Source organism: Odocoileus virginianus, chromosome 6 (genome assembly GCF_023699985.2).
Source record: "Odocoileus virginianus isolate 20LAN1187 ecotype Illinois chromosome 6, Ovbor_1.2, whole genome shotgun sequence".
Taxonomy (NCBI): Eukaryota; Metazoa; Chordata; class Mammalia; order Artiodactyla; family Cervidae; genus Odocoileus; species Odocoileus virginianus.
This window is the reverse complement of record NC_069679.1, coordinates 7,595,550-7,617,742: the sequence shown is the minus strand read 5'-3', so window position 1 is coordinate 7,617,742 and position 22,193 is coordinate 7,595,550. Positions and strand designations below refer to the sequence as shown.

Sequence of the window (22,193 nt, the reverse complement as noted above, 5' to 3'; positions counted from 1 at the left end):
ACCAGATCTGAAAGAGCCACATGCACCCCAATGTTCATCGCAGCACTGTTTATAATAGCCAGGACATGGAAGCAACCCAGATGCCCATCAGCAGACGAATGGATGAGGAAGCTGTGGTACATATACACCATGGAATACTACTCAGCCATTAAAAAGAATTCATTTGAATCAGTTCTAATGAGATGGATGAAACTGGAGCCCATTATACAGAGCGAAGTAAGCCAGAAAGATAAAGACCATTACAGTATACTAACACATATATATGGACTTTAGAAAGATGGTAACAATAACCCTATATGCAAAACAGAAAAAGAGACTCAGATGTATGGAACAGACTTGTGGACTCTGGGAAAAGGAGAGGGTGGGATGTTTCAGGAGAACAGCATTGAAACATGTATATTATCTAGGGTGAAATGGATAACCAGCTCAGGTTGGGGACATGAGACAAGTGCTCGGGCCTGGTGCACTGGGAAGACCCAGAGGGATCGGGTGGAGAGGGAGGTGGGAGGGGGGACTGGGATGGGGAATACATGTAAATCCATAGCTAATTCATATCAATGTATAACAAAAACTACTGTAATGATGTAAAGTAATTAGCCTCCAACTAATAAAAATTTAAAAAATAAAAAAAAAAATAAATAAAAAAAAAAATTAGAAATCTACTGGTTTCACAAACCAGTATTAGACTAAGTATTTAGACTGGTATAAGTCTAAGTATTAGTATAAGTATTTAGACTAAGACCTGCATAGTTCACTTAATAATTACATTCATTTCTGGCTTCATATTTTTATATAGTAGTATACTGAAATAAAATTTTAAGTATTATCAGAAAATGATCAGAAACTATCTGCTCAGAAGCTTGAAAAATTATAATATCACTTAAATACAATAATAATTTTAACATGTAAATATACCAAAATCTAAATCAATAGAAAATCTATAGAAAAATGGATCTTAGAAGTAGAAAGGGACTCTGGTGGTCATTTAGTCCAACCTTCTGATTTACAGAAAAGGAAACTCAGGTCACAGTGAGGACATGGCTTGTCCGAAGTCACCTTGGAGAATTAGTGTCTGAGTCTGAATTCAAACTCAGGCCCCCAATCCCACCTCAAAACTCTCCCTTATGTTCCTAAACATATAAAACGCTTATTTGAATCACTAACCTTTGTTGGCATCTGCCTGTAAGACTGGCACTGGGGTGAAATAGGGATTCGTGCGATGAGAAGCTGGCAGAACCGTGAGGCTGGATATAGTGGAACCTTTTATTAACTTCTGAGCCTTCACCTAAATGATCAAAAATTTGTTCTCAGCAGACATTTTTGCCTTCAAAATGAACACAGTTTTCTTCTTGTAAACAATAAATAAGATTATGAATATGAATAGTTTCATTAAGTTTTAATAAAGTAGAAATATCAGCTCCAATTTTATTGCTCATGGGTACCCTGTGCTATTGTCTACTGTCAGGAGTTTGTGTAATTTAAAATAGTTAATTAAATCCAATTAACATGTTGTGATTTCCACTATGCAAAGTCAGTATAGTAGTTAATAAAGGAACTATTAAGATTTTGTTCAATTTTAATGACTACAATATAAAAGTCCTAAATCTTGACAGAGGAGGTTTTGAATACAGCAAAGTTTTGTACAGGCAAATTTTCTAGGAAATACATATTAGAGTTTTGAGGATAAATAAAAACTGGGAAAATGTAAAAATAAATATATCAGTCAGCATTAACAGGCTAAGGATAAACTCGGAGCAGACTCTAGCAGATCTTAGAAACAGTTAAGGATGTGATGTATAGATCACTTAGAGTAGGTGATTACTTTTCCTAAAGTCATTAAGTGCTTTTATTATAGTCACGAAATATGAATTGTTTCTATTAAATGCTTTCTAGATTTCAAAGACTGTATGTATTGCAAATAAATCACATGTAATTATATAGCCCAAGCACAGTATTTTTACCTTTATTATAGGAGGTTATGAATTACCTGGGCCCTCTCATCAGGGAAGATGCAACTGCTTGGTATTTATAGATGATTTTAAAATTTCCCAGTCATTTTCCAAACATTAATTAATTTGCATAACTTCCAAGGGAACTAGGTAATGGTTTGCTATTTAACTACTGATTTTAATAAAGAACCAAGTCAGAAAGGTTAGATTTGTCTCAGGTAACGGTAGAGTACTAGATATGCAAAGATTATTCAATTTGAAGATTGATCTGATTCTGCATTAGTGAAATTTGCCCCTGGATTCCACTGTAGGACATCTTCTAGTTCATCAAGGTCATGGTGACCTTAAGGAAAAAGAAAGGGAAAGTTTCATCAAGACTCCAGGGAGAAAATCACTTTGAAAAATAATATTTACTGGCTGAGAAATGTCTGTGAACAAAGTTATTTTAGAACTCCACTGCCAGGATGTGGCACTTAAGGGAAATCATTAGTATAAGTAACACCATCTTGTGGACACTGAACCCTTTGGCGGTGTTTGGAGAGGACGGTTTAAAATGACTACAAACAGGATTTTTAACAGGAAAGAGCAGACTGTCAGTGTAGTCAGTTTCCTTCCAGGCAAGCGGGAAGAAGCCAGGGTCGAGCTCCGAGTTGCGCTGGTGAGAGTGCGCATGCGCATTGTGCGATTGTGGCACTTCAGTATTGCTGGAGCTCCTTGGTCTCTTTCCTCATCCTCAGCTCTCCTCCCCCCCACTTCACTTCCAGATAGCAGTAACTTCCAGGAGCTCCTCCTAACCAGGGAAGCTGAGATAATCATACAGTGTACTGTGATCCAGACATGGCGCAGACATAGACGGGGATGCTCAGTATCAAAAACAGAAGGGTCTCCAGTTGTCCGGTTGACCTCAGGGTCAGGAAGGCAAAGGTAAATCGAAGGAAGATAGAAAGATTCCACTTAAATAAAACTGTCAAACACTGTGAAGGTGTAAAGTATGGATTTGGCAGTATCGGGGCTCACAGCATCGTTTATCTGGATTTTCTGAAAGCCTTTGACAAATTACACCTGACAATGTGCTGTTGAAAGCTAAAGTAGCAGATCTGACAGCAAACACAATGCAAAGTGTGACACGAAGGAGATGGGGGCGCAGATGACCGTCAGATTCTGTCAGGCCGTCAGCACTTTCATAACGCTGGTTTCTTTCATTCTTTACATTGCATCAGTCTCAACAATGTAAAAGCTGGACCCAAGGGCTCGGGCTGTGCTGAAAAGGCAGTGAGGGGTGTGTGTGTGGTAGGAGGCAGAGAGGGGTGACATCCTGGTGAGTTTACAGAAGTAACTCCTTCAGACAGGATCTCTGGACAGGAAACATCAGCCCCCTCTGCTGTTGGGTTCCCATGGTAAGGATAACCACTCCTGCATGTGCCCGGTTGGAAGAACGTCAGTGACAACCTCAGCGTTTACTGAGCACTTACTATATAACACTAACTTTAATACAATAAGCATTAAATTTCATGAGCAATGGAAAACCTAAGAGCTATGAGAGCGCAGAAGAGGGAGCAATTAACTCTGCCTGCTGGTATCACAGAAGGCTTCGCAATGACTCTCAACACTGGCTGTATATTAGCATTACTCAGGGAGCTTTTTAAAAATACTGCTGCCTGGGCCCCGACTCTGGGCAGTTAAACCAGAATAGCTGTGCTGGAGCCTGGGCCTTGGTATTTTTATAAAGCTCCCCAGGTGATTCTGATGTGCAGCCAAGGTTGAGATGTACTGCAGTAAGTGATATTTAAATTGCGTCTTAAAAGAAGCATTGAATTATATCACGTGGAGAACAGGATGCAATTATAGGTAAAAAGAATGGTGGCAACAAAGCAAAAGAGCACACAAATGCATGAAAATTTCACTGAAGGTGAAGGGCTCTATGTGGCTCGAGTATATTGTGTGTATCAGGAGGATACGCTGTGGATGAGACGGGAAAGGTAGATAAATGCAAATTAAAGAAACCATGTTGAATGTGCTGATTGCCTAACAGAAGTTGAATATCATCTGACTCTGGCTTCTCTTTTATGTCATGTTTGATACTTATATTGAACTGTGCTTTGTGGTTTGTATACTGCTAATAAAAGAATCATACTATAAATAGAACAATGTCTCTCATATCTGGTACTTCTCATTACCATTTCCAAAACTGTAATTCAGAACTCTTATCACTTTATGTGGAAATCTTCCATAATAGCTTAAAATTTTTTCAATATTTAAAAAATACAGAAAAGCTTAAAGAAGAAAACAGCAATCATATTCCTGTCAGCCAGAATTAATCATTGTTAGTATCTTGGTATATTTGCTTCCAGTGATTTCAAACAGAAAAAATGTTCTATTTTATTATTCTGGTAACAATGATATATGCTCATTAAAAAGATTCCAAATAAAAACAGAGGTGAAAATTGAAGGAACCATGTCAAATATCACTAGGTGATTCATTACCCCTGATATCTTTGGGATGATTTACTTATTGTTTTATAAAAATAGGATTTATATTACATTATTAAACTTAATTTGACATGAATTTAGTAGGAAAGGAAAAGGCTAAATTAAACCCAACCGATTATTAAGCCTCAAATAAATATTTCTTTACCACAAGATTCCTGTGAGTTAAAAAAGATTCCTCTGCATGGGTTGGCAAAGTTCTTAAAGAGCCAGAGAATAAACGTTTTAGGCTGTCCGGGGTCTATTTTTATAGCTGGAAAGTAGCATAAGCAATATGAAAACAAAGGTGTAAAGCTGTGTTCCACTGAAATTCTATTTACAAAAACAGGCAGTCTATCCTCAGGCAGTGATTTGTGGACTCCTGCTACATCATTAAATAAAGGTGATTATGAAAAAATATTTCGGTTATTTTTTTAACCTATATATATATATATATATATATATATATATATATATGTATTTTACTACATGTTTTTATTTTGGATAATATATCCTAGCTTCAGAAGATGAGAACATAAGAAGTTTCTTGTTACTTCCATCTCTTCTCCCTCACCTCCCAATTTTGTATTGTAATATATTTACATTGTCCAGATTTATAATACTCACATTCTGTTTTGAAACCATCATTGCTATGATTTTTAATATCGGTTCTACATGTGAATGGATCCAGTGATCATCAACAGTTCTTCTGGCGTGGCTTCACTATGTTTGAGTTCTTTATTTTGTGGATTTTTAGATTGCCTAGCTTTGGTTATCAAGCAGTTCTTTCCAACAAATGTTCATGGATATTTTACTTCCCTGAGCCTTTACACTTGAATTACACCTGGGGCCATCCTCTCTTCTCTCAAAACTCTGCACTGTTGTCTTCCACAATGAATATAATGAAATCTGATACCAGCCTCTTTTTTATTTTTTACCCCTTGTAGGTGATTTTTCCCTTCTGCTTAGATGTCTGAACCATTCTTCTTCTTTCAAGTTCAGGTGCTTAACTAGGAAATACATTTACATTAAATATTCTAAATCAGAACTTCTTGGGATTCAATGTTTTCCTTCAAACTGCAGATTCAGTTCTTGTTTCACTTCTGGAACATGTTCTTACCTTACAGCATTAGGTACATCTCTTTGATTTGGGTTCTCTTTGTGCGGGATATCACGTGTCCTTAAATGTTGGCTTATCTTTATCTTTCATATTATGGTTCCTAACTATTTGTTCTCTCCTGGCTCCTTTTAGAATAGAATGCTGAGTTTTAGCTGAGCACATGGCTGTCTGGTGAAAGAACACATTTTCCCAGTGTCCTCTGTGGCTAAATGTGAACATGCTGCCAGTAAAACTGTGGCAGAAGTGATACGTATAACCTCTAGGGCATCCCCTTTGAGTGCTTTCCTTGGACTATTTTTATCCTTCCTATGGACTGAAACATGGGTATGGAAAGGAGCTAGCTTCAACCACGGAAATGAGAATTTCCTATAACCACAGGAATGAGGAGGTGATGGAGCGTCAGGACAGACGGAACCGTATCTTGGATGACCTCCTGGAGGAGATCCTGCCAGCCTTGGATTTCTCATCTGTGGATTGTTTTGTGAGTGAGAAAGAAACTAACTTATTTAAGGCATTATATCTTTGGATTTCTTTGTTACAGCAGCTTAGCTGGTAACAAACTAATATGCATATCTATTAACTTCAAATTAATTTCCTTTATCAGATGAGAATGCATTTACCATGCTTAAAGTTTTTTCCCCCTGTCAATATTTCCAGTATTCAGCAGTGTCTGTTCTGTTCTTTCTATATATAGTGTATTTATTAGTTCCATAAAGTATTTTGGTATTCAATTTATTTCCTTATGTCTGCAACCTCTTTTTTTAATCTCATCCTGCTATTTTATCATCACATGGTTGAGCTCTAGTTTTATTTATGTCCCTATCAACTGTGCTATAATGTGAAGAAATTGGGTGAAAATTCCTCCTCACAAAAGTCCTTATGGTTTTCTTAGATTAAATGGCTTTGTCTTTTGAAGCCCGTGATTCACCCTTCCTCCCCACCTTCCTTTCTTTTGTTAGCTGTGGGTGAAATACTGGCATATATATAATAGATCAGTAGTGACCGTATCATTTCTTTTTGCCTTGCACATATTTGCGCAGCTGTGTCCAGACATTCTACTTACTCTGATATAGTATCTCATCCCCCATTTTCTGGCACTAGTGTGTTTTCTCTCCCAGCAACATGTGCTAACTGGGTATTCTGGGGTTTTTCCACCTTTCTGTTACTGAAGACTTCGTGTAGGAAGTCTCTGTTTCAGGACATATGCAGTTATTGCTAAAATACACAGACACCCTTCCCTTTCCTGAGACTTAGATGAACATCCTATATCAGAGCTGCATGCTTCATGCTCAGTCGTGTCCAGCTCTTGTGACATGATGGATTGTAGCCTACCAGGCTCCTCTGTCCAAGGGATCCTCCACACAAAAATACTGGTGTGGGTTGCCTTGCCCTTCTCTAGGGGATCTTTCCAACCAAGGAATCAAACCCACGTCTCTTGCATCTCCTGCATTGGCAGGGGGGTTCTTTACCACTAGTGCCACCGGGGAAGCCCCATATCAGAGTTTGCTCTACCCAACTGAGACTGAAACCATCCCTCCCAACCCCACCCCCCAGGGCATTGGAACATTTTGATGGAATCCTGAGGATGTCACCTCTTTCAGGAAGAATCAGACACGTTGTTTACGTCCCAATTTCACTTGTTGCCTCCAAGTTCCCTTGTCAGAAAAGAAAAATGATAAGAAGTCCTGCTTGATTGTCTTCTCTCCAGATTTTGTAGTATTTCTGAGGATCTCAATATTTTGAGGATTCTCAAAATACCCGTAGTATTTCTAAGGGCTAAGGCGATGTGAGGCAAGGAGCTATGGGGCACCCTCTACTCTGCTCCAGAATCTCCTGCTTAGTGAATTTAAGAAAATTATGTACAACCTTCATGACCATATTCAACAACTCTGGCCCAACACTCGTCCTCATCTGATGGATAGGGAAACTGAAAATCAGAAAAGGAAAATACTTGGAACACATGTATAATCTGCCTTGTAGTTCAGAGGCACAACTAAAATGCATGTCACTGTTCATGCCCCAGTGCTTCATGCTATATTTTCTTGGTTCCCGAGTTCTTGAACCTTTAAGCAAACACATCTCAGGTTGTCAGTTCATAGTAAAATACTACCACGTTGTGCCCTATCTCACTCCTTTCCAAGTGCCATTTAATTTAGAAATAGCAGGAGTCTCACCTTCTCTCAGACTAAGTGAAACAGGAGAGGAGAGGGCAAGGCACAACATTTAAAAGAATGACATAGATATATGACATGACAAGAAATGGTTAGAACCAAGTAGGTCCAAGATGGCAGAAGATTCAACTTCCAGTGGACCTTGAGCTTCATTATACACTTGTTGTAATACATTAGCATGCTAAAGAACATACCCACCAGCACCAAGACAGTTCTGAGGCTAACCATTGTTGTTCAATTGCTAAGTCGTGTCTTACTCTTCGAGACCCCATGGACTGCAGCACGCCAGGCTTCCCTGTCCTTTACTTCTCCAAGAGTTTGCTCAAACTCATGTCCACTGAATCGGTGATGCCATCCAACCATCTCATCCTCTGTCATCCACTTCAATGACATCCTCCTCCCTTCAATCTTTCCCAGCATCAGGGTCTTTTCCAATGAGTCGTCTTTTCAGTGGCTGAAGTATCAGAGTTAAAGCATCAGTCCATCCAATGAATATTCAAGGTTGATTTCCTTTAGGATGGACTGGTTTGATCTCCTTGGTGACCAAGGGACTCTCAAGAGTCTTCTCCAGCACCACTTGGACAGCATCAATTTCTCAGCGCTCAGCCTTATTTATGGTCCAACTCTCAGATCCATACATGACTACTGGGAAAACCATAGCTTTGACTATATGGACCCTTGTCAGCAAAATAATGTCTCTGCTTTTTAATACACTGTATAGGTTTGTAATAGTTTTTCTTCCAAGGAGCAAGCGTCTTTTAATTTCATGGCTGCAGTCACTGTCCACAGTGATTTTGGAGCCCAGGAAAATAAGGTCTGTTACTGTTTCCATTGTTTCCCCATCTATTTGCCAGGAAGTGATGGGATCAAATGCCACAATCTTAGTTTTTTGAATGTTGAGTTTTAAGCCAGCTTTTTCACACTCCTCTTTCACCTTCAACAAGCAGCTCTTTTGTTCTTTGTTTTCTGCCATTAGGTGGTATCATCTGTATATCTGGGGTTATTGATATTTCTCCCAGCAATCTTGGTTCTAGCTTGTGCTTCATCCAGCCTGGCATTTTGCATGATGTACTCTGCATATATGTTAAATAAATAGGGTGACAATATACAGCCTTACGTACTCCTTTCCCAATTTTGAACCAGTCCATTGTTCCATGTCTGGTTCTAACTGTTGCTTCTCAACCTGCATACAGGTTTCTCAGAAGGCAGGTAAGGTGGTCTGGTATTCCCATATCTTTAAGAATTTTCCAGTTTGTTGTGATCCACACAGTCAAAGGCTTTAGCATAGTCAATGAAGCAGAAGTAGATGTTCTTCTGGAATTCTCTTGCTTTTTCTATGATCCAGTGGATGTGAAGCTAACCATAAAGGCCCAAAGTGGGCATGGCCAAATTCCTAGAAATCTCCACCCTTTTCCTGAAATAATGGGAGTAATCCTTCCACTCATTAGCCTAGGAAATTATCCAGCCCATAAAAACTAACCATACCATACTTTGAGGCTCTCTCACCTTCTGAGAGGGCCCACACTCTGTCTGTGGAGTGTGTTTCTCTCTAAGTAAGTCCACTTCTTACCTATCACTTTGTCTCTCACTGAATTCTTTCCCAATGAGACATCAAGAACCTGAAATTCACTGGGAACATAAGGATTACCAGTATTCTTGGAACTAGTAGAAAAACTCTCTGGAGAGGCTTCTGCAGCACAAAAGCAAGAATCCTGAGTTTGAGAACTGTACTAATCCCAGCTTTGCCATTTACCTAGCAATGTACAGGGTAGGCATAAGTCATTTACTACCTCTGAGCCTCAGTTTTATCTTCTGTAAAATAGGGATATTCTTATCTACAGAGCAGCTCAATTTCATGTAAAGGATCTACTCCTGGAGACATTTTAGCATTGTAAACTCACATAATTCAAAACAACTAGACAAAGAATGGCAAGTATGGCAAAGATGTCTGGTGAACCATCAGCATACTGCTCAACCAGAAACTGCATTTTCCAGGCCCTCTTGTAGCTTCCCATGTCTTTGTGACAAGTTCTGGCTGGCAGTATAGAAACTGCAGTGATTCTCCTGGTTGGACGACAGAAAGATGGTGGGAGAGTCAGTTGTCTTAGATCACAGACGGAAAACAGCCTGTTCAGCAGGACAGAGCAGTAAAATGGAAAGTGTGTGGTACCTGGCATAGTAGAGCTGCTGTGTCAGCCACGCACTGCTCTGCTGAAACTGTGACACTAAAAGGCATTAAGTAGAGTTGCATTCAATCTGTTAAACTTGTTAAACTATTATCTTGAATTACACAGGATATTTTTATTTACTCAAGTGGTACCTCCCTTAAGCTTAAATAGATTTTAAATCTGCTCAGATTGATCCAGCTTTGTAAGAAAATGAAATTTTTTTTTTTAACTTGGGGAGATTTGAACCATTTCAAACTTTGTGTATAAAGCCAGAATTCATTATTTTACATCATGGTATTTCAAGTTTATATAATTCAATTTCACATAAAATTCAGCATAACTGGGCTTCCATAAGGTCATTGTGAGGAATTAACATGTTAATATATGGAAATACACATGATAAACTTTTCTTGATACCAGAAACTAGGTTTCATTTTTGTTTCACATAAACACTTTATTGAAGTGTGATATTTTTTAAAGGCACAAATCATAAAGTCATCAATTGATAAATTTTTACAAAATAAACTCTGTAGGTAACCAGCCTTCAGAAAAAGAGGTACAACATTGCAAGCAACCAAGGGACTTCACTCATGTTCCCTCCCAGTTGCTTCCATAACCCAAAGGTAACCACTATTCTGAATTCTACTACCAGCTATAAGTTTTCTGTTTTTGAACTTAACATAAATAGATTATTACAGTATGTATTCTTTTGTATCTGACTTTTTTCTTTAAAATTGGTGTGAGATTTATCCATATTTTTATATATAGCAGTGTGTTCATACCATGGTATTGATTTTGAGTTATATTAAAAATTATATTTATAGCTATAAACAGTAAGACTTGAGCCTCCAAACTTCCCACTTTTTTCCATTGTTTATGAGATTTCTTCTGGAACACTCTCTCTCCCTCTTTCTCTCTCTCAGCCTGGCTATCACTTTTTAACTACTGCCTTAAAGGTAATATCCTCTAGGAAATCACCTCTGATCTCTTCTTCCTCTGAGTTCATATAGCTTTTCTTTGTACTTTGCTTATTTCATTTACAACATATATTTTAGTATTTGTGTAATACCCTGAAGGCATTACATAATCCAGAATTTATCTAAATCTATCTTTTAATATCATTTGAAGAAATAGAGCAAAAAAGTTTTTTAAAATATAATCACTTAAGACATTGGAAAGAAGCAATTAACATAACCATATTAATAGCAAATATTTTCCTTTTGGATAAACATAGCACAATAGCAAGACTGAAAAATGGGCTAGTCACCATCATAGTAATGATAGCTTATAACAGATTAATCCTCCTTAAAATAACAATTATACATTCTGGAAAATATTAAAAAAGGAAAAACTATTTGAAGGTACACAGGTAAATTGAAAACAGGCAGAAACTAGAAGGGAGTTGATGTGGAAATAAGGAAATTATTGGCAGATCAAATTGCCAACATCTGCTGGATCATGGAAAAAGCAAGAGAGTTGCAAAAAATATCTACTTCTGCTTTACTGACTATGCCAAAGCCTTTGACTGTGTGGATTACAACAAACTGTAGAAAATTCTTAAAGAGAAGGGAATACCAGATTACCTGACCTGAAACATGAGAATTCTGTATGCAGGTCAAAAAGCAACAGTTAGAACTGGATATGGAACAACAGACTGGTTCCAAATAGGGAAAGGAGAATGTCAAGGCTATATATGGTCATGCTGCTTATTTAAATTATATGCAGAATACATCATGTGAAATGCTGGACTGGGTGAAGCACAAACTGGAATCAAGATTGCTGGAACAAATATCAATAACCTCAGATATGCAGATGACACCACCCTAATGACAGAAAATGAAAAACTAAAGAGCCTCTTATAGAAAGTGAAAGAGGAGAGAGAAAAAGTTGGCTTAGAACTCAACATTCAGAAAACTAAGATCATGGCATCCGGTCCAATCACTTCACGGCAAATAGATGGGGAAACAATGGAAACTTTAAAAGTGAGAAACTTTATTTTGGGGGGCTCCAAAATCACTGTAGATGGTAACTGCAGCCATGAAATTAAAAGACGCTTGCTCCTTGGAAGGAAGCTATGACCAACCTAGACAGTATATTAAAAAGCAGAGACATTACTTTGCTAACAAAGGTCTGTCCGGTCAAAGCTATGGTTTTTCCAGTAGTCATGTATGGATGTTAGACTAAAAAGAAAGCTGAGAGCCAAAGAATTGATGCTTTTGAACTGTGTTGTTGGAGAAGACTCTTGAGAGTCCCTTGGACTGCAAGGAGATCCAACCAGTCCATCCTAAAAGAAATCAGTCCTGAATATTCACTGGAAGGACTGATGTTGAAGCTGAAACTCCAATACTTTGGCAACCTGATGCAAAGAGCTGACTCATTGGGAAAAGACCCTGATGCTGGGAAAGATTGAAGGCAGAAGGAGAAGGGGACGACAAAGGATGAGATGGTTGGATGGCATTACCGACTCAATGGGCATGAGTTTGAGTAAACTGCGGGAGTTGATGATGGACAGGGAAGCCTGGCATGCTGCAGTCTATGGGGTTGCAGAGTCGGACACGACTGAGCGACTGAATTGAACTGAACTGATATTATGAATACCTTTTTCTACTCTGTGGCTTGGCATTTCATTATCATACTTGTGTCTTTGTTTTTAACTAAAATTTTAAATTTATTAATTAAAAAAATAAATGTTTGGCTGTGCTGAGTCTTTTTTGCTGTGTGAGGGCTTTCTTCAGTTGCAGTGCACTGGCTTCTCATTGTGGTGGCTTTGCTTGTTGCAGAGCAAAGATTCTGGAAGGCACAGGCTTTAGTAGTTGTGGACACAGGCGCAATAGTTGTGGCACACGGGCTTAGTTGCCCTGCAGTATGTGGAATCTTCCCAGATTAGGGATCAAACTGGTGTCCTTTGTATTGGCAGGTGGATTCTTTACCACTGGACCACCAGGAAAGTCCTGTTTTTAACTAAACTTTTGATTTTGAGATAATTGTGGATTCACATGCAATTGTAAGTAATAATGCAGGCAGATCCTTTGCACTCTTAACTCAATTTTTCCCATAATAGCATATTGCCAAACTATAGTACAATATGACAACTGAAATACTGATACAGCTAAGATACAGAACATTTCCTCTAGCTCATGGATTCCTCATGTTATCCACTAATAGCCACAGGCACACCCTTCCCACCCCACACTCCTTTAAACCCTGGCAACAACTAATCTGTTCTCTATTTCTGTAATTTTATTATTTCAAATATGTTAGATAAATGGACTCTTACAGTATGTAAACTTTTGGAATTGTTTTTTTCACTCAAAGCAATTCTTTGAAGATTTAATCCAAGCCATTGCTTATATCACCAGTTTATTCCTTTTTGTTACTGACTAGTAACCCACAGTATGAGAGTACCACAACTGTTAAAGCATTCATTCACCTGTTAAAGGATGTATGGGCTGTCTCCAGCGTTTGGTGACGATGAATAAAGTTGCTGTGCACCTTTGTGTGCAGCTTTTTATATGAACCTACTTGTCATTTCTTTAGGACAGATTCCCAGGGGCGTAACTGTTGGATCTCATGGTAGTTGCATGCTTCTTTCCTCCACATACATTTAGAGCTTCATCAGACGGTGTTATGATTTTTGTTTCAACATCGATATAATTTAGAAAACTCAGGAAGAAAAAGCAAGTCTATTGTTTTTACCCATATTTCTGCTTTACTGTGTTCTTTCTTCTTTTCTGATATTCCAAAATTCTTTCTTTTATCATTTTCAATCTATTTAGAGTATTTTCTTTAGCCACTGTTTAGGGTCAGTGTAAATAATATTACTCTGTAAAGCAATATTGCATAGGAACCTGGAATGTTAGGTCCATGAATCAAGGCAAATTGGAAGTGATTAAACAGGAGATGGCAAGAGTGAACATCGACCTTTTAGGAATCAGCAAACTAAAATGGACTGGAATGAGTGAATTTAATTCAGATGACCATTATATCTACTACTGTGGGCAAGAATCCCTTAGAAGAAATGGAGTAGTCATCACAGTCAACAAGAGAGTCTGAAATGCAGTACTTGGATGCAGACTCAAAAACGACAGAATGATCTCTGTTCATTTCTAAGGCTAACCATTCAATATCACAGTAATCCAAGTCTATGCCCCGACCAGTAATGCTGAAGAAGCTGAAGTTTAACAGTTCTATGAAGACCTACAAGACCTTCTAGAACTAACACCCAAAAAAGATGTCCTTTTCATTATAGGGGACTAGAATGCAAAAGTATGAAGTCAAGAAATACCTGGAGTAACAGGCAAATTGGGGCTTGTATATAAAATGAAGCAGGGCAAAGGCTAATAGAGTTTTACCAAGAGAACACACTGGTCATAGCAAACACCCTCTTCCAACAACACAAGGGAAGACTCTACACATGGACATCACCAGATGGTCAACACCAAAATCAGATTGATTATATTCTTTGCAGTCAAAGATAGAGAAGTTCTATACAGGCAGCAAAAACAAGACTGAGCTGACTGTGGCACAGATCATGAACTCCTTATTGCAAAATTCAGACTTAAATTGAAGAAAGTAGGGGAAACCACTAGACCATTCAGGTATGATCTAAATTAGATCCCTTACGACTATACAGTGGAAGTGACAAATAGATTCAAGGGATTAGATCTGATAGACAGAGTGCCCTAATAACTATGGACAGAGGTTTGTTACATTGTACAGGCGACAGGGAACAAGACCATCCCCCCAAAAAAGAAACGCAAAAAGGCAAAATGGTTGTCTGAGGAGGCCTTACAAATAGCTCTGAATAGGCGAGGGTGGGATGTTTCAAGAGAACAGCATCGAAACATGTATATTATCTAGGGTGAAACAGATCACCAGCCCAGGTTGGATGCATGAGACAAGTGCTCGGGCCTGGTGCACTGGGAAGACCCAGAGGGATCGGGTGGAGAGGGAGGTGGGAGGGGGGACCAGGATGGGGAATACATGTAAATCCATGGCTAATTCATTTCAATGTATGACAAAAACCACTGCAATGTTGTAAAGTAATTAGCCTCCAACTAATAAAAATAAATGGAAAAAATAAATAAATAAAAGTACATTTTCACAAAAAAAAAAAAAAGAAGAAGAGAAGCGAAAGGCAAAGGAGAAAAGGAAATTACACCCATTTGAATGCAGAGTTCCAAAGAACAGCAAGGAGAGATAAGAAAGCCTTCCTCAGCGATCAATGCAAAGAAACAGAGGAAAAAAACAGAATGGGAAAGTCTAGAGATCTCTTCAAGAAAATCTGAGATACCAAGGGAACATTTCATGCAAAGATCGGCTCAATAAAGGACAGAACTGGTATGGACCTAACAGAAGCAGCAGATATTAAGAAGAGGTAGCAAGAATATACAGAAGAAGTGTACAAAAAAGATCTTCATGACCCAGATAATCATGATGGTGTGATCACTCACCTAGAGCCAGACATCCTGGAATGTGAAGTCAAGTGGGCCTTAGGAAGCATCACTGCAAACAAAGCTGGTGGAGGTGATGGAATTCCAGTTGAGCTATTTATTTCAAATCCTAAAAGATGAATCTGTGAAAGTGCTGCACTCAATATGCCAGCAAATTTGGAAAACTCAGCAGTGGCCACAGGACTGAAAAAGTCAGTTTTCATTCCAATCCCAAAGAAAGGCAATGCCAAAGAATGATTAAACTAGCAAACAATTGCACTCATCTCACATGCTAGTTAAGTAATGCTCAACATTCTCCAAGCCAGACTTCAACAATATGTGAACGGTGAACTTCCAGATCAAGCTGGATTTAGAAAAGGCAGAGGAACCAGAGATCAAATTGCCAACATCTGTTGGAACATTAAAAAAGCAAGAGAGTTTCAGAAAAATAGCAGAGGAACCAGAGATCAAATTGCCAACATCCGTTGAAACATTAAAAAAGCAAGAGAGTTTCAGAAAAATATCTACTTCTGCTTTATTGACTATGTCAAAGCCTTTGTGTGGTCCACAACAAACTCTGGAAAATTCTTAAGAGAAAGTAATACCAGACTGCCTGACCTGCCTCTTGAGAAATCTGTATGCAGGCCAGGAAGCAACAGTTAGAACTGGACATGGAACAACAGACTGGTTCCAAATAGGCAAAGGAGTATGTTAAGGCTGTATATTGTCACTGTGCTTATTTAACTTATATGCAGAGTACATCATGAGAAAAACTGCGCTGGAAGCACAAACTGGAATCAAGATTGCCAGGAGAAATATCAATAACCTCAGATGTGCAGATGAGATCACCTTTATGGCAGAAAGTGAAGAAAAATTAAAGAGCCTCTTGATGAAAGTGAAAGAGGATAGTGAAAAAGCTGGCTTAAAACTCAACATTCAGAAAACTAAGATCATGGTATCTGGTCCCATCACTTCCTGGCAAATAGATGGGGAAACAGTGGATACAGTGACAGACTTTATTTTTTTTTGTGCTCCAAAATCACTGCAGATAGTGACTGCAGCTATGAACTTAAAAGATGCTTGCTCCTTGGAGGAAAAGTTACGACCAACCTAGAAAGCATATTAAAAACCAGAGACATTACTTTGCTGACAAAAGTCCGACTAGTCAAAGCTCTGGTTTTTCCAGTAGTCATGCATGGATGTTAGAGTTGGACTGTAGAGAAAGTTGAGAGCCCAAGAATTGATGCTTTTGAACTGTGATGTTAGAGAAGACTCATGTGAGTCCCTTGGTCTGCAAGGAGATCCAAACAGCCCATCCTAAAGGAAATCAGTCCTGAATATTCATCGGAAGGATGATGTTGAATCTGAAACTCCAATACTTTGGCCACCTGATGTGATGAACTGACTTACTAGTAAAGACCCTGATGCTGGGAAAGATTGAAGGTGGTTGGAGAAGGGGCTGACAGGATGAGATGGTTGGAGGGAGCCACTGACTCAATGGACATGAGTTTGAGCAAGCTCCAGGACTTGGTGATGGACAGGGAAGCCTGGCGTGCTGCAGCCCATGGGTCACAAAGAGTCAGAAATGACTGAGCAACTGAACTGAATTGAACTGAACATTTGAGATTTATGTATGTGATTCAAAAGTACTTCTCAGTTGATAAGATGTAAAGTGACTATAATTTAAGAAGAAAGGCACAGTTTCACTTGCTAAAGAAGAAAAAGGATGTACTTTAAGTCTATCATAAAGGCTGAAAATGAAGGGGAATCCCCAAAAGGAGAAAGTTACATGGCAGGGATTCAAAACAGGCAAATAAATGACATTCAAATACTTATGTCAGAAAGTGAAGATGAATTAAAAAGCCTCTTGATGAAAGTGAAAGAGGAGAGTGAAAAAGTTGACTTAAAGCTCAACATTCAGAAAACTAAGATCATGACATCTGGTCCCATCACTTCATGGGAAATAGATGGGGAAACAGTGGCTGACTTTATTTTTCTGGGCTCCAAAATCACTGCAGATGGTAACTACAGCCATGAAATTAAAAGACACTTACTCCTTGGAAGGAAAGTTATGGCCAACCTAGATAGCATATTAAAAAGCAGAGACGTTACTTAGCCAACCAAGATCCATCTGGTCAAGGCTATGGTTTTTCCAGTGCTCATGTATGGATGTGAGAGTTGGACTGTGAAGAAAGCTGAGTGCCGAAAAATTGATGCTTTTGAACTGTGGTATTGGAGAAGACTCTTGAGAGTAACTTGGACTGCAAGGAGATCCAACCAGTCCCTCCTAAAGGAGATCAGTCCTGAGTGTTCATTGGAAGGACTGATGCTGAAGCTGAAACTCCAATACTTTGGCCACCTCATGCGAAGAGTTGACTCATTGAAAAAGACCCTGATGCTGGGAGGGATTGGACGCAGGAGGAGAAGGGGACAACAGAGGATGAGATGGCTGGATGGCATCACCGACTCGATGGGCATGCATTTGAGTAAACTGCAGGAGTTGGTGATGGACAGGGAGGCCTGGCGTGCTGCGATTCATGGGGTCGCAAAGAGTCGGACACAACTGAGTGACTGAACTGAACTGAACTGAACTGAAATACCTGGATGACCTTTGAGGTACACATATACGGAAGTGTTCTAAGAATCCCAGCAAAGATGCAATAGTTAGCAATCTGAAAAACTGAGCACTGAAAAGTCTTAGCAGAGATTTCAGCTTCTACCCACTCAGGCCAGCATTTGGAATTTGAGTCTCACCAAATTAATTGCCTACTTGAGTAAGAATTAACACATGGTGACAGAATTCACAGTTTGTGTAACACATTTATAATGTCCTTAATGATAACATGTTACTATATTAGCTAAGAAGTAGAGGAAAATATTATCCATGCAAGAGAAATTGTCATCAGTAAGTGATTAACCAAACTGGTAAACTACAGCATAGATTGTGGTGATGGTTTCACCACACCCATCAAGTTGTATACACTAAATATGTACAGATTTTATATGTCAATCATATCTTAATAAATTAGTTTTTTACAAAAGAAAGATGTAAAGATAATCCAGAGAGTAGACTTAGCAGAAAAGAACTTTAAAGCTGTTATACATATTTTAAATTAATAATTAATTAACAAATGGAAAATCTTGGTTGAAAAATGAAAACTATAAAGAAAGAACTAAATGGAAATTTTGGAACTGAAAAGTAAAATGTCTGAGATGACAAATTCATTGGATAGTCTTGATGGCAGATTGAAGGGAGCATAAGAAGCAAGAGAGATTAATAGATGTTATTTAATCTCAAGAGGAAAAAGAAAAAAATAATACAAAAAAGAATAGACCCTCTGTGACCCATGAAATTTCATGATGTATATTTTATATGTAATTGAAATCCCAGAAAGAGGAGAAACAGAAATGTGGAGAAAAATGTTAAAGAAATAATGGCCAAAATGTTCCCCAATTTTCTGGAAAACATAAACTTACACATCCTAAAAGCTCAATGAATCTGAAGGAGAATAAAGACAAAGAAAGTCACACATGGACACATCACGGTCAAATCCCTGGAAGACAAAGACAGAGGAAACTTGAAAGTAGACAGGAAAGGAAAAAAAAATTATATACAGGGACTCAATGATCCAGATGATCGCTAACTTCTCATCAGAAACAATGGAACTTAAAAGTGTTAATATTAAAAACCCCAAACCTGGCAGCTCAAAATTCTCTATAAAGGGAAATACTGTTTTTCTGATAAAGGCAGACAGCATTATAGTAAGTCTTACATAAGCAGTATGAGTTATAAGAAAAGCTTAAAGGAAGTTCTTCAGGCTGACAGAAAATGATCCAAGATGGAAACTTAGAACTCTATAGTAAATATAAGACTATATATTTTATATCTTTGTCTTAATTTCTCTTAAAGATAATTGAGTATTTAAGGCAAAAATTATAACCTATGAAGTTTATTACATGATAACAAAAGCACAAAGAATTGGGGGGTTAATGGAATTCTATAGTTGCAAGTTCCTTATATCCTATGTGAACTGGGGCAATATTAACTCCAAGGAAATGCTAATAAGTTAAGGATGCATATTGTAATTGCTAGAGCAACCACTAAAATTAATACAAAGAGGTACAGCTTAAAAGCCAATAAAACAGAATATTTTTTAAAAATTTAAAAAGTAAAGCAGGAAATAAAGGGACAGAAAAAGAGTTGGAAAAAATAGAAAACGAGTAGAAAAATGGTTGTTCTAAATCAAATCATGTCAATGACTACACTAAATAGAAACTGATTAAATGTTAATTAAAAATGAGAGATTATCAGGCTGGATTTTAAAAACAAGATAAAACTATATGCTATCTTTAAGAGATGGATTTTAGTTTTAAAGACACAGGATTGAGTAATAACAACAACAAAAAGATCAAAATGCCATGTAAACAGTAAGCAAAGAAAAGAGTGGCTTTTAAAATATCAGACAAAGTAGATTTTAAGACACAGAGTATCATCAAAGAGAAAGAGGAATAAAAAGTTTAGTTGGTTGAGAAAACATAAAAATTATAAACATGTATGTCTCTAATAACATTAATACAAAGTATATGTAATAAAAATGATCAAAACTAAAGAAAGAGACAAATCTTTGATTAGAAGTGAAGATTTTAAAATTCCTCCCTCAGTAATTTGTAGAACAAATAGACTTTAAGAATCATTAAGACTATAGAAGAAGAAAAAAAAAAAAAGAGTATAGAAGACTGTGGGATTCCCTGCTGGTCCGATGGCTAGGACTCTGCACTCTCAATGCAGAGTGCCCAGGTTCAATCCCTGGTTGGGGAACTAAGACCTCACAAGCCATGTGGTATGCCCTCCCCTAAAAGTAAGGTTTTATCAACATGGGTTTCATTACAGAATCTAAATATTCTCTAAATTATGAGGAAAAAAAGAATATAGATAATCTGAATATCACCAACAGCCACCCTGACCTAATCAATATTTATAGGCCACTACAGTGAGATAGATATTCTTTTCAAATGTACGTGAGAATTAACCAAACTAAATTATATCCTGGGCCACAAAATAAGTCTCAATCAATTTCAAAAGATTTAAATCTTATAAAATATATTCTTTGCCCCCAGGGAATTAAATTAGAATTCAGTAAGAATGAGAAAACTAAAAAAAACAAAAACCCAAATATTTAGAAATTAACATGCTTCTAAATAGCTCACAAGTCAAAGAAAAAATCATTAAAGGAATTTTGAACTGAATGATACTGAAAATGTGACATATCAAAATGTGTGGGATACAGTTAAAAAACTGCTTAGAGGAAAGCTTATCAAGTCTAAATGCTTATTTTAGAAAATAAGAAAGGTCTAAAATCAGTGATCTAAGGTTCTATGTTAAGAAGCTTTAAGAAAAAGAGTAAAATAAACTCAAAATAAGTGAAAGGAAGAAAATTTAAAAAAGAAATAAATGAAATAGAAAACAATTAACAGAGAAAATCAACAAAGCCCAAAGTGATTGTTAGAAAAGACTAATAAAATAGATAAACCCCAGGGAGAACGAGCAAGAAAAAGAAATCATAAATTACCAATATTAGATATGGGAAAGAGAGAAATAGAACAAGAGAGAAAGAAAGGAGGGAGGGAGGAAGGAAAAAAAAAGGGCAAACAGAAGGTCACTGTTCTCAGAATTGAGAAGGGTCTCAGGATGATAAAAGGGTATTTAGTAGCAGAAATCAGCCTGGGATTCTGAACAGACTCAAAGAAAGTGGTGAGTAGAGATGACCATGGAAGAGATGCCAAAAGAAATATTATATGAAACACAGAAAAGTCTGAGGTGTAAACATCTGCACACCTCACAAGCCCTGAACAGTATATCACATTAAAAAAAAAAAAAAAGTGGAGTTTGTTATGATGCCCCCAAGTCCCCAAGAAAATATTAAATTTCAGTAAAATGTGACTAAAGAAGGAAAATATGTAATATCGTCTAAAAATTTTTCCATTAAAAATAGTTACAATAAAATCCAGCCCTTAAGCAAAAATTTTCAAAGTTTGTTCCTTTGAATATGGTCTATAGCTATTCTGCAAAAAAAGAATTCCGAGGAAATTCTGGAAACATTGCTAATGGCACTGGCTACCCTCCTCTTAAAGATTCATAACGTACATCAACGTGTTAGTGACGCCAGGTGGCCTAATGGTATGAAAGTCAGTCTGTCTCTCTTTAACGTCGTGGGCCCCAATTTTATGGGACCACAAAACTTTTCTTTCATGGAATACCTATTAACATTCCAAGGAACCAGTATTCTTTGGAATACATTTTGGAAAAAACCGATCAAAGGATTAAAACGTAGCTAACATCAGTACTTGCTGTAATTTGTTACTATTAGACCATTCTACAAAGTTAAAAGATGAGTGATAACTTGATTTTACATGAAAATTTTCTCTGAAGGAATTTGAAGCACAATGGACTCAGGATTTTCTGATAGACTGACAGATAAAACTCTATTTCTTGTTTCTATTTTGTCTCTGTATTTAATAGCATTTATTTGTAGCCTTCAAATAGGAATTTCTAAAATCTGGGAAAGTAATCTCTCCAGATTTAAAAAATCTAGAAAAGTAAGAGAGAATAATGAAGTACTGGCCTTTCACCTGCATGTTTATTACATCTCATACTAGAGAAAAAAAAACTGGTTCACTTATGTTTATGATTTTTGCATATTAGTGAATATTGTCAAAGACATGGAAAGGAAAGTAACTGGAGTACCTCTACTATCTATATAATTTTTCCTCTGTAACCTTGGGGCTATATATTACAGTATATATAATGCTTATAATCTACAATCTTAAACTTTACTAGAGACTACAGGAGAGGCAATGAGTTTTAATGGTAGTCCTTTCAGTTAAGA

The 22,193-nt window shown here is 37.4% G+C and overlaps 1 protein-coding gene across 10 annotated transcripts in view; it reads right to left on the bottom strand.

Moving 5' to 3' along the window:
* Positions 1-22,193, bottom strand: part of IQCH (IQ motif containing H) — a 225,769-nt gene that overhangs the window by 153,792 nt on the left and 49,784 nt on the right. For 8 of the 10 annotated variants that reach the window (XM_070468684.1, XM_070468685.1, XM_070468686.1 and 5 more), the window contains one exon: positions 1,165-1,285. The exons of the other annotated variants lie outside the window; for them this stretch is intronic. In XM_070468684.1, coding sequence (XP_070324785.1) covers positions 1,165-1,285 — 121 coding nt within the window. The remainder of the gene's footprint in view (positions 1-1,164; positions 1,286-22,193) is intronic. 10 annotated transcript variants of the gene reach the window in all.